Source organism: Melozone crissalis, unplaced genomic scaffold (genome assembly GCF_028551555.1).
Source record: "Melozone crissalis strain CALT ecotype California unplaced genomic scaffold, PUWL_Pcris_2 ptg000005l_1, whole genome shotgun sequence".
Taxonomy (NCBI): domain Eukaryota; kingdom Metazoa; phylum Chordata; class Aves; order Passeriformes; family Passerellidae; genus Melozone; species Melozone crissalis.
Window position 1 is genome coordinate 55,790,009 of NW_026535783.1, and position 12,681 is coordinate 55,802,689.

Consider the following 12,681-nt stretch of genomic DNA (forward strand, 5'->3'; position numbering starts at 1 on the left):
CCCACATCTCAAGTACAATGGGACACCAAAAAAAAATATGTAGTGGAATTAGAGGACTTTAAGGGAAGGACAACTAAGAAAACAAAGAGGATATTAAGCAGGTAAAGACTGCTCACTTTTAAGGAGAACACGGAGGGTGGACTTGGTTATGCTTTACAATCATAAAGGACAAAATGAGTGAAAACTATTATTGACCAAATGCTTCAACACTAAAGCTGGGAGTGGTCTCTTAAGGCATAGGTTACAGACAGATGAAAGTGGTAGTGTATTTCTGTACAAAGAAAACAGGGAACTTCTTGATCTTGTGTCTGCAAGAGTCAGGCAGTATAAGTCTGGTCAAAAAGGTATTCAATAAATACACAGACAACTGGTCTATAAATTGCTAGAACTAGGGAAAGTTGTACTTCTAACATCCTAGACAGAATTCTGCATAGTGAAGGAAGACAAAGACTTTGGAAAGAGACAAAGCTGATGTGCTTCCCTAAATAGCCCCTGGTTGCTGGGCTAGATGAACCACCCATCTGATTCACTAGTGTACTTCATATAGAGGTGGTGAGCTTACTGCAAGTACCATAAATGGTAAGTAGACTGAAGAACCTCCCCAAAAAGCAAAGATACATCAGAACGGTTTAAAAAAACCCAGCTTTCTCCAATTTCAGTAAGTCTTATAAGGAGAAAAGGGAAAAGTTTTCATTCATCTTTCATAAAGAAAAATTTGGTTACATATTCACACATCAATATCCCTTTTAAAGTGTAAAAAATCCCCAAGATGAAACAATTATAATTATCAATTTCCAAAACTCCTGCAAAGTTTTCCAGCACCTGCCAGTGCCTCCCATAGCCCATACCAACCCGCTCCAGTTCTCATATTTAAGAAAGATTAAACAGCAATGCAAACTTTATTCAAATGAGAACAAGACATCAATGTATAACAGGACTATATTTGCTGTCCTCTAGCAAATTTTTCTTTTACTGATGCTGCATAAGTGAAAGCTTCCATTCAATTCCTGATAACAACATTTCTACCTGTCCAATGAGTTCATAACTTGTAAACACTTTGCAGGAATAGTTCAGTATCTTATATGTTCGTGGGTTTTTTAATAGTTTTGTAAAACTGAATATAATTTGACATATTTTTGTGCATTTAGTCTTCTTTGGAGACCACTGAACAATTTTGCAGGCAGCTTCTATAAACTTCTAAAGCTGCTTCTCAAAGTTACTCTCAGAATACTTCATAAATTTCACAGATCCAGACCCTCTGTGTTACATATCAATTTCCTTACATTTCTGACGTGTAAGCAAACTTAGATTCAGTTCAGGTATGTCCTGGTATAGCACTGACTCAGATAGTTATCTTTCTTCCTAGCAGCCAGTATACTGCTGTGTTTTTGACATAGTAAGAGAATAATGTTGATAACACACTCATGCTTTGGTTGTTACTTGTTAGCGCTTACCCCAAATGAAGGACATATTAGTGTCCCATGCCAGTGAGTAGGTGACAAGAACCTGGGAGGAAGCGTAACCAGGAATGTTAACCTGAACTAGCTAATGGCATACTCCGTATTTATACAACAGCAGGTAGGGATAGGACTAGGGCAACAGTCTTTGACTCACAGAGAGTAGGTTTACACTGGATATTCAGAAAAATTCTTTGTTGTGAGGGTGGTGAGGCACTAGAAATGGTTGTTGAGAGAAGCTGTGAACGCCCCATCCCTGGAAGCTTTCAAGGCCAGACTGGATAGGGTTCTGTGCAACCAGGTCTAGTGAAAGACCCATGGCAGGGGTAATGACATGGTGGTAGGGGATAACTTTTGGGTCCTTCTCAACCCAAATCATTCTATGATCCTGTCACTCCATACCTGGTGTAAACTGGTGTAAATTGGCTGGGGAGGGTCCAATTCGCTGCACAGGGACAGACTGCATATTGGTCGGCAGGTGGTGAGACCTTGTTCGGTGCATCGCTTGTCTTTTTTGACATTTTGTTTCTCTCTCTCTTATTGTTCTCCCTTTTCATTACAATTACCTTACTAATTTTACCACTACTACTATTATTATTATTACTCAAACATTAAACTCTTTTTTCAACCTACAGGTTTTAATTTGTTTTTTGTTCTCTAATTCTCCTCCCCATCCCACCATGGGTAGAGGTGTGTGGACTGAGCAAACAGCTCAGTCAAACAGTGGTACTTAGTTGCTGGCTGGTATTAAACCTTGACAGTCTTTCAAACAGCATTTGGGTTTAGTGGTTGCTGAAATTTGTTTAGTAACAGGATTTAAGATTGTGGTGGATTAAACTAACTTGGTGAATATCATCTGCAAAAGATTCACGTGACTTGGCAAGTCTTCTCCCTCTCTTTCCTCCTTTTCCATTTTATTTGAAAAATGAATTTTATTGTTTGAATAAATGGCCAAGACCTCCTTTGGAAGGTTTTCTCTACTTTCTCTAAAGCTAACCATACCTGCCTAAAAGCAACAGCTTCCTGCATCATACAGAAAATTTTTAACAGCATCTTCTACAGATATTTTCAAAATGGTACCCTTTGCTTTTCATGACTCATCCTCTAGGGGGATACCACATGGGTAAATGAAGGTGGTATAGAATGTAATTCTTATCCCCTTAAGAGTCACAGCTGAACCAATTACTAAAGATTAGGAGCAGGCCTGATGTTAACAGGCCACGCCTGTAGCCAATAAGAAGAGTGTTATAAAAGAGCGGATTGGTAGGTGCTAGAGTCAGTTGGCTACTGTGAGGACAAGGAAGAGTCAGTGCTTAGAGGAGCTTCCTACAAGAAACATCAAGGAGGTGTGAAACTCTAGCAATATGGAACCCTTGCAATGTAATGACAATAGAACTCTTGCACTACAATGACAACACCATCCCATCACAGTCTTTTCCCCTTCACAAAATTGTATTTAGTAAGAATATATATACCATTACTTAATTCATTACTGAGCTGCCAACTGTTGCTCCAGTTCAAAGGTGAGAAGAGTTCATTCTCATGCAAATTTAAAGCTTGTATTTTAGCTTAACAAGATTCTAGAAGTTCAAACAAACAAGAAAAACATTAAGAAGTATTTTAATTCTTCTGTGTTTGATGAAAGCTTATCATAACTTAAAAATCCTCTGATCATGATTAAAATATTGACACTATTCATCACCACCTGAATTCCTATTGTACTAAAATGCCAAAATTTACAAAAAAGTTCAAATAATAAAAATACAGAAGTACAAGAAAACATAAGCCAAACTGGAATGAGAAATTTTGAGTATTAAAAAACCTACATGTTTATGTGCTTTTCAAGCTGAATTTATTTCAACTGCCCTCTTCCTACAGCCAGAGATCCTGATTAGCACATCACTATGCATTCCTGCATCTCTATAAATGAAACACTTCTACAGATCAGCTGGAAATCCTCCTCAAACTCCCTATGTAGTTTAGCCACAGAATAGAAGTAACACATTTTAGTGACTGCAAAATGTGCAGCCCTGTGCAACAAAATTTCTACAGCCAAACTCTGCAAGGGCACAAGTATGTGCCACACCACACTTCTAAAGAGAAAGTTTTAGACAAAGACCACTGTGCATCTCCCTCCACCCACACATCCAGTGTACTTGTCCACTGAAGACAATTCCTAAATACACAATTCTATAATTAAAAGACAAAAATTACACTTCTGATACCTGGGATTACACAAATCTAGAAGTGCCTGATGAGAGCCAAGAGAACATCAAACTTAAAAAACTTGGCACAGCTTTAATGAGATTTCTGATAACTTGAAGTAAACAACATTCTACTAGGTGAACAGAATTACCACACACTCCTAAAAATGAAAACACAGTAAAAGACTTTTTGTTATCTACAAGTCACTTTGTTACTGATTGGGATTGTCCAATTAGTTTTATGTGGTGCTGGTGTTACATCAGTGGCAGAAAATGCAGCAGACTGTCCCCTTTAAAGAAGCCTGGGAAACATAAAAGCAGCTTATGCCTGATGGAATAAGAACTGCCACTAAATAAAAACTAAGCTACTCTGAAGGCATGTTTATTTGAATAAAATAAAAAAATCTACTACCACATTCAAGACTTAAAAGCAACAAAATCCCTCATCCATCTTTCAAGAGTCAAAATATAGTATCAGATCTAGTGTTGCTAAACAAGATCCAATTAAAAAAAGGCAAAAGGAAAAATTGAACAAGTGGCTTACTTTAATTGATAACCCACATTTTTGAAAACCATCATTAAAAGTTTTGGTTAGACACAGTTTTACAGAGCAGTCTTTAAGAGGCATTACCCACTCCTTTTAAGAAATTCTAAAATTGAGTTCCTAGCAACAAGAAACAACTGAATTTAGACAGTAATAGTAGAGTTATCAGAAGTCTTCTAAACATGTGGTGTTCATGTAAATGGTTCAGTGCACTACACACATTAAAAAAAGCACACAAGCATAGTCTGATAAATTCATACTCTTATCAAGGAAAGGTAAAGGTAGTGCATTTTTACACACAGCATTATTGCCTTTTGTCTAACAAATGCAAACCCTAGTTTTATATATTTAGCAATGACCAAATTCAAACGCAGCAAAATTAGCTTTGCTGAACACTTTTTTGATGTGGAAATGGTAATGCCATCTTTGTAACACCCGCCTGAGAACTACTACCCATGGCACAGAGAAGGGTGGCACAAGAGACCAACATCAAGCCCCCTGTTCTACCTCCACAGGGGGCTCCACATCAGGAAAGCATTTAACAATGGCAGATGAATTCACTGACTTCCAGCAAACCAATGGTATGTGAATGTTCTAAGGTCAAAATTGACCTTATCATTATTCCTTTTGGGGATATGAACAAAGCATGTTTCCAGGCTATCAGACACAGGCAACACTGTCTCATGGCTAAACACTTAATACAGAATTCAAAGGATCTGTTTACATGAGTCAAAGGTGTTCCAAAATCATGACAATCACCCATCTATACATGTATTTGGAACACAACAGAAAATACAAACTGTTTCGTTCTTTAAATGAAAATTTTAAAATATTGTACCCACAAGCAATATAACCACTATAAAGGTTTTTAGGAAAGGAACTCCAGCAGTAAAAGAAAACAGTACATGTGTCCATACATATACAGTATGAATGGGTTTGAGGATATAGCAGTATTAGACAACCTCTATCTAAATGACATATCTTAATCACAGTTTTAGTTCCCTGCCCTCTCATCTTCATTTCCCTACAAGACACCCAACTAAAATCTAACCCCAGTGCAGCAGGCAGCAAAAAGGCAGCAAAAAGTCATCTCAGGTTAAACATCCTAGTAGTCAAAACTAACTGCAGCCAACTTAATTATGAAAAATGTTTAACAGTCTTACATAAGTAGGGAAACATCTGCCCAAACACAAGAAAAATTGCTCCGAACACTATAGCTATGAATATCTGGTTTTATATCTATATTCAGTCCATAACAAAGAGAAATTTAAATAAAATCCCAAATACCAAGTCACAGTCAAATCTAAAGGTTTGAAATGTACAACTACAAGCAAATGTTTTAAAAAGTTGTTAGAAGGACCTTCAAAAACATAAAAAAACTTCTGAAAAGACATGAGTTGTAAATCTGGAAAACACACACAAGATTTCAAGCAATGAAAAAGAACTGTTCATATATCTGAAAGTTTTTTTGCATTTTTGAAATAGATGAAGAGATATAACAGAGAATGTATTGCAGTTACACAAAAATCTTCTATCCTACATCCGGGAATACACACTGAAAGCATATACACCTTTAAACAGTTTTATCTATGCTATAGACATATAATGAGAAATTGACTATTAAAATCCAATATCTTCTTAAAACTTCTCAATTTTAAATCACAAACACCACCATGCCTGACCACATATTATATTTTGTATATATTCTCATTACTGGACAAGGTAAAGACTGCTTAGTAGTTCTTACTATGAACTTCTACATCTTACTTCTTGTATCACATTAGAAATTTAACTTAATTCTGAAGTTAACATAAACCTTTAATGCATCAAAAGTAAATGAATTCTTTTCCTCTATGGAATACACACACAGTGAATAATTATAGGGAACACACCTAGTGGTCACCATGGATTGACCACTGCATTCTCCTCCTGATTCCAAATCCTGTCATACAGTATGGTGAGGAAGACAAGATAACCCAACAAAATATAAGACAGGAAGAAAAGCTGGGGAAAAAAAACCCACTTTATGATATAAGCAGTAGATGTTTATAAACAAGGAACCTAAATAGTAACAGAGCAATGGAGTTAATTTACTCCATTCTGTTACTTGTTCCTCAAACACAAAAAAAAAACCCCAAAAACAAAAAAAAAAAATAAAACAATAAAACACGCTTCACAGGTCAACACAATAAATATGGTACAGATTTTGTCTCCAAGAAAAAAGCTCACCTGGTAAATACCTCACTCTTTTCTCTACCTTGTTCCACAATAAGTGGATGTATGAAAAAAAACTCAAAAGGCTAGTTTGTTTTCCAGAGTAACCAGAAAGAGATACTTTTGCAATGATATTACTCTTCAGTCAAGCATGACTTCTTCCCCATGACTTATTGTCTTGTCCCACCTTAACAAGAGGAAAAGAGATACTTGGTGCCATGGCAGCACAGAGAAGTCTTCCATCCATAAAGCCGTAAGAAGGAAAGACGAGCAACACTGTGCTCAGGCAACAGGCCATCAGAGAGCATAGGAGCTCAGAACAATACCTTTACCTATTAAATTCAGAACAGATTCCCCCATAACATGATTACTGGGGGGAAAACATGCAATACAAGCTGTGTGATCCTAGCTCCCACATACAGCACTAAAGACATTAGTGCCAAAAAATGCTGTATTAAACACACTTACAGAACAAAGATGAGAAGTTTCTCTGCAGACTAGAACTCAGCTCTTGTTATTCATCTTGCAAAAAAGCTATTTCCACAAAATACAGATGGCCTACATAAATATCTGAGAATCTGTGAGTTACAATAAAAATTCATGGCTTAATGAAAGCTGAAGACGTAAAAAGTGACTCCAAAAAGGAGACAGAAAATTTAACATATCCTCCTGGTCAAATTTTCTGAGGGAACAATCTCAAGAAACTCTGGATGTAACAATGAGAACCTACACCAGATAAGCCTAAATGTTGGACCCAATAGCTGGACTAGCAACAGCAGACTTGAAGCCATGGGTGTATTCTGGCTATTATGGAAGTACAAAGACACATTGTATCTGTACATATTACATAGGGATTAGGTAATTCAGTCAAATGATTTAAATGTGGTAACAAACACCTTAATCATAGGGAACACAAATAGGTGTATGTCACCAAAGGAAAGAATAAAAACACATTACCATTTAAATCTATCCTCAAGAGCTTGTAAAATAGGGTGACTACTCAAACCTGAACAGAAATTTTATAGCATTATTAAACCTTCTCTCCTGCTATAAAATCATTCTTGCTGCTGGGAGTTGTACACGAAGATACAAGATTACCCAGAATACAGAGGATGCTACGGAACTCGCAACTCTGAGAAACAAGAATTTCACAGAAGCTGGGTTTTAAAGAAACAAAGTATGGCCCCAACTGTTGCTACAATGTAGCTCCATTTGTGTCTGAAGATGAAAACTGTTACCAAGATGTTTTAGAAGACTAAGCAGCAAGAAGCTCCCAGGAGGTTTTTAGACGGAATGGACCATCCCCTACCATGACCATTCCAGCTGTTCCAGACACAAATGAAGAAAATTCTTAAGTAGGCAATTAAAAACATCATAGCCGTGGGCAAGATTTCTTCCTACCTCACATCAGTAAGAGGTTATTTAAACTACAAACTCAGGAAAAAGAAAAAGTATTTACACTTCCTTGTGTAGTTTTTTTAGTTTTTATTATAAACTACATATTCCTAGCATCCTTCTTCAAATTCTGCTATGCTTCTAGATTCAATCTCCTCTGGTAACAATCTTCCTAGTACTGTACCTAGTAACTGTACCTAGTCTTTTCCTCTTTTAACAATTTCAAGTTTTCCTCTTCAAACACTGACAGCTCTCCTATTCTTGTATTGTGAAAAACATGGGCATAAATTCATGGTCTTTCTTTTTTACACCATTTGATGGTTAATCCTTAAAAATTCAGCATTTTTCCTTTCCTGAAAGTTCAGTCAAATCTCAAGTCAGTCTCCTAATTACAAGAGTGTCCCTTCTCCTCATGCCTGTATGTTATTTCCAACAGAGTGAAGTCAGAATTGTATTTGCCTCTCCCTCTCTCCCATCACACTTTCAAAATGAGCAAATATATAATTAATTTCCCTGCATTTCTATGTAGTATTTCAGATATGCAAAGACAAAACAGGAACAGTCAGAGGAGGAAATGGTCAGAAAAAGAAAAAAATTCATCAACCTACTAAAGGGATGCAGAGCAGAAGTGATTATCTTGTTTCAGCAAAAGACTGCACTTATGGAGAAAAAAATGTGAAAGACTATTTCTGCAAATACTTCTACAGGTCTTTGTCACCATTAATGGCATAATGCACAGGAAGTGCAGATACAGGTGTAAGTTTACACATAAAGCAGCAAGCTATTATTATTTGTGTAAAGGGAATTCATCAACAGAAAAATGCCTATCTTCAGACCTCAACAAAGGACATCTTCTGGACAGGATCAATACTGTGAGTCTTGGAGGTACCTTCAGGTTTCCTACTAAATGCCCTAAGTTTCCATGTCAAAAGGCACATTTTTCAAATGTGGAAATACAGTCCATTCTTAGCAATTTGCAAACTAACACAAAGTGGTTCTTTCCCATTTCCAAGACAGACTAGTCATATTTCAAGCAATGTGCATAAATTAAACCAAGCAGTAAATTTCAGTATCAGAAGTTATTATCAAAACCTGAACTAGGTGACCACTTAGTACCTCTTTATGATACATGAACATAAGTAGTTATTCCACTGGAACAACTAGTATTTACTAGATAGTAACTGGAAATACTATCTACAGCTGTAGGTAACAGTTATAAGGATATTTACCCACTGAGAAAAAAACAGCAAGCAACTCTGCAACATCAGCTCTTGCAAATGCAGGGGTTTATCCAAACTGCTTTGCATGTGCTTTTGGCCATGACTTCTAACAATGCCCTTCTTTTGTACCACATTCATTTTCTATTCAGTTCTACAATAAATCTCTCACTTCAGGCTAATTAGAACTTGTCAAAATGACAGAATATGTGACTTATTTTTTCCAGAATGTTCTGGTCCCACTTGTAACAATCACGTTTCACCAAAAAAAATGCATTTCTTTTAGTTTTCCTTTTTACTTAAGGAAAAATAGTCCTCTGGAATCAATAAAACTCTGTATTCAGCAAAGAATGTTTAAGATTACTGGCAGATAGATGAAAAAACCCACACACTTTTTCACTGACACCATTAACTAAGTAAAACCATTCTTCTCTGGATTCAGTAAATAAAGAGGTAAGTAAGAAAAACTTAAAGAATTCCTATCTCCACCGCTCAAAACAATTTTTAGTTTTAAGAACGGACTCACTACAGACAAGAAAATATGTAAAAAGAAAAGCCCATATGAACACATTCCGCTCTCCAAAAGTTTCCTAAACAGTTTTAATGGTTTTCAGCCAACAGCAGCTGACATGACAGACAGCCCTGATTCTTCCTAGAATACAGCTCTGGGGAGAGCAGATCCAGAAGATCACAAGTAAAGACTTCTATGTCATCCTGACTATGACTATATATATTTGCTACCTACTGATACTGCTGGGGTCACAGATCCCTCCATAAGCTATTGGAACACACTAATTGTGCAGAAAACTAGCACATCCAAAAGTTTTCTACTGGGTTTAGTTAATCAAATCATCAATTAATATATTAAATAATCAGAAGAAAAAAATCAATAGACACACTGGAGGGGAGAGAGTCTGTAGGAACAATTCAGCTGACAGAGGAACAAGCAGCAAGACCCTTACCTTGTCATCAGCAACAAGACCGATTTCCACTGCTGTCGAGATCCGCAGCTGAGGTTATAAACTGCCTTCTATGAGGCAATGCAATCTAGTCCTGGCTGTCCTTCCATATATCCCTCAAAATGCTCTTTTCCACATACCTAGGACAGTTTCTCCTATAGTTTAATGGGAAGAGAATGACACATAGCTGCAGCAGTCTGAGCCAGAACAGGACATCTCTTCCAGTCCCAAAGAAAAAAAAAGGAGACATCACAATAACTAGGACCTGCCACTAATTATGACACTGCAGTCTTGCTCACACATGGACCAATTTAACACGAATTCTCAAAACCCTACAGTTTGAGCAACTGCTGTGAAGACATCAACCTAGTCCATATTACTGATGAGTAATATACTTAATGTGCTGCATCACCTTTCTCAGTGATACAGCAAAATACATAAACCATTAATAGTAATGAAAAGAAGTATTATTTTATTTGAGAGCTACCAAAATCACTTCTGATATTAATAAGTGTGTACAACCCAACAGAGCAGAAAACAAGAGGAGCAAAGCATTTTCATGCCTAATTTCCAAAGGCATGATTTCCAAAACCAAACGGTAATGTTTCTTAGGAGTTCACACAGACATCAGAAAAAGTTTTACAAGATGCTACTGCGAGGCTTTTTGAAATCCCAGACAGAGATGCACAGGAGTTACAAAAATAATTGCCAGACTGATCACATTCATCACATGGCAAACAGGGCATTTGGCACAAATTGAGGGGCTGGGTGTAATCCAGGGTACAGCCAACACCAAACATTATTTTATTGTAGGGCTGAATTGCAGCATGGAACACAAGAAAGACGAGCTGCATAAGGCTTCTTGGCTGCTTTTTTCCTGCCTCATGACAGAACCATGCTACAGCTTTAGAGTCTTGGACCTCCACATCTCTTTTCCCTTAGAAACATCTGCTTACTCTTTAGCAAGCTTCTAGATCCCAGAGGAAAAAAAAAAAAAAACCAAACCAAAAATCAAAAACACAGCAACAGCAGCAACAACAAAACGTTTCCAGAAAATCCCAGCAGAACCCCACCCCAGTTTAGCAGGTTTCACAGATCTCAGAGAGGCTGCAAACAGATTACATATTCCCAACTCATATCCAAGAGCTGAAGTCATGAGTGACCTGCCATTGATTCAGTCAATTTCCCATGTCAGTTGTCTCCTAACGGCAGAACCACTGAATTGTTGATATTGGAAGGGACTTCTGCAGATCATTTAATTGAACGCTTCTGCCAAAGCAGGGTCACCTAGAGCAGGTTACACAAGAACACATCCTGGTGGGCTTTGAATATCTCCCGAGACAAATATGAAGAGTTAGCACCCCAAACCTGTCACACACGCCTTCTTGATTCACATGTATTTTCAGACAGCATCACACATCCTCCCACCAGGAGAAGCTGGGCAAGACGAGAAACACTGCATCCCCAACGGAGAAATTACAACTCACGGGCATAAATAGCAAGTACTCTTCCTACATTTTAATCACAAAGAACATCTGAAATAATAACATCATGCTTTCTGCCAAGTGATGGAAATGTCCAAAGGCATTCCTGTCAGGGCATTACCGTTGTGTCATTTTTCAGAGCACGGGAGCAGACAAGAAGTTACCTCTCCCAAACGAAAGGCCTGCCTGCCTTCCCTCCCTCTCTCCATCACCTCATCCCCTCCCCGAAGGCCCTCCTTCCTCCCTGCCAAAAGCTCTTCGGCTCCCCTCCCACCGACCCACGTCCGAAACGCCCCCCCGCCCCCCCCGCAAGCCACCCCGCCGGGCTCGGCGCCCGCCCCACCCGCGGGTCCCCCCCGGCTCCCCCCGGCCCCGCCCGTGCTCCCCTGACAACCGCAGCGCGCGCCGGGCGTGGCCCCGCCCCGGCCCCGCGCACACAATGGGCCCCGGCGCGCGCGGCCCCGCCCGCCCCCCGCGCCCCGCGCGCGCGGCACCGCCCGGCCGGGATGCGGGGAACGAGGGGGGGTGGGGGGGGGGGGAGAGGGGGGAGGGTGTCCGCGGCCGCCGCCCCCCGCGGCCCGCTCACCATCGCTGCGCTTGATCTCCACGTAGATCCCTATCTGGATCTTGCCGAAGTTGGCCGCTGCCATCGCTTCATGGGGCGCACGGGGGAGATCGGAGGCGTCGCCGGCCGGCCACACCGCAGAGAGGGAGAGGAGGCCGTGCACGGTAGAGGCAGCGGCCGCTCTGGGCGGGGGCGACGGGCGGCCGGGAAGAAGGAGGCGGGGAGCGGAGAAAAGGCAACGGCCGGATACAACAGGCGCTGTGGGCGCTGCTGCGCCTGCGCGGCCTCCGCGGCGTCACGGTGGCACCGGCTCGCGGGAGGGGGCGGGGGTGCCGCGCGGCCGCAGCCGGCGCGCCCCGCCCCCTGGCCCCGCCCCTCGCCGCGGGCGCGCGCAGGGGGCGCGGGCACCCCGCGAGGCGCCGGGCGGGGCAGGGCCCGCAGTGCCGGCTGCGCCTCGGGGCGCTGCTCAGGCCTTCGTCGCGGAGCACACGCACTGACACCACACACAGCACACACACTCCCCTGCAGCACCAGATGGTGGCCGAGCTGCTCTGGAGCCTTAGTGTAATAGCTTTATCTACCTGCTGCCTGCTCATGCGGCTCCCATGTGCACAGCAGAGCAGCTTAGGAGCAGTCATCCTG

At 40.5% G+C, this 12,681-nt stretch overlaps 1 protein-coding gene across 2 annotated transcripts in view; it reads right to left on the reverse strand.

Moving 5' to 3' along the window:
- KIF2A (kinesin family member 2A) overlaps window positions 1-12,328 on the reverse strand; it is a 58,407-nt gene extending 46,079 nt beyond the window's left edge. For both annotated transcript variants that reach the window (XM_054290040.1, XM_054290032.1), the window contains exon 1: window positions 12,061-12,328. In XM_054290040.1, coding sequence (XP_054146015.1) covers window positions 12,061-12,124 — 64 coding nt within the window. In that variant the 5' untranslated portion in view covers window positions 12,125-12,328. The remainder of the gene's footprint in view (window positions 1-12,060) is intronic.
- Between the last annotated feature and the right edge of the window lie 353 nt (window positions 12,329-12,681).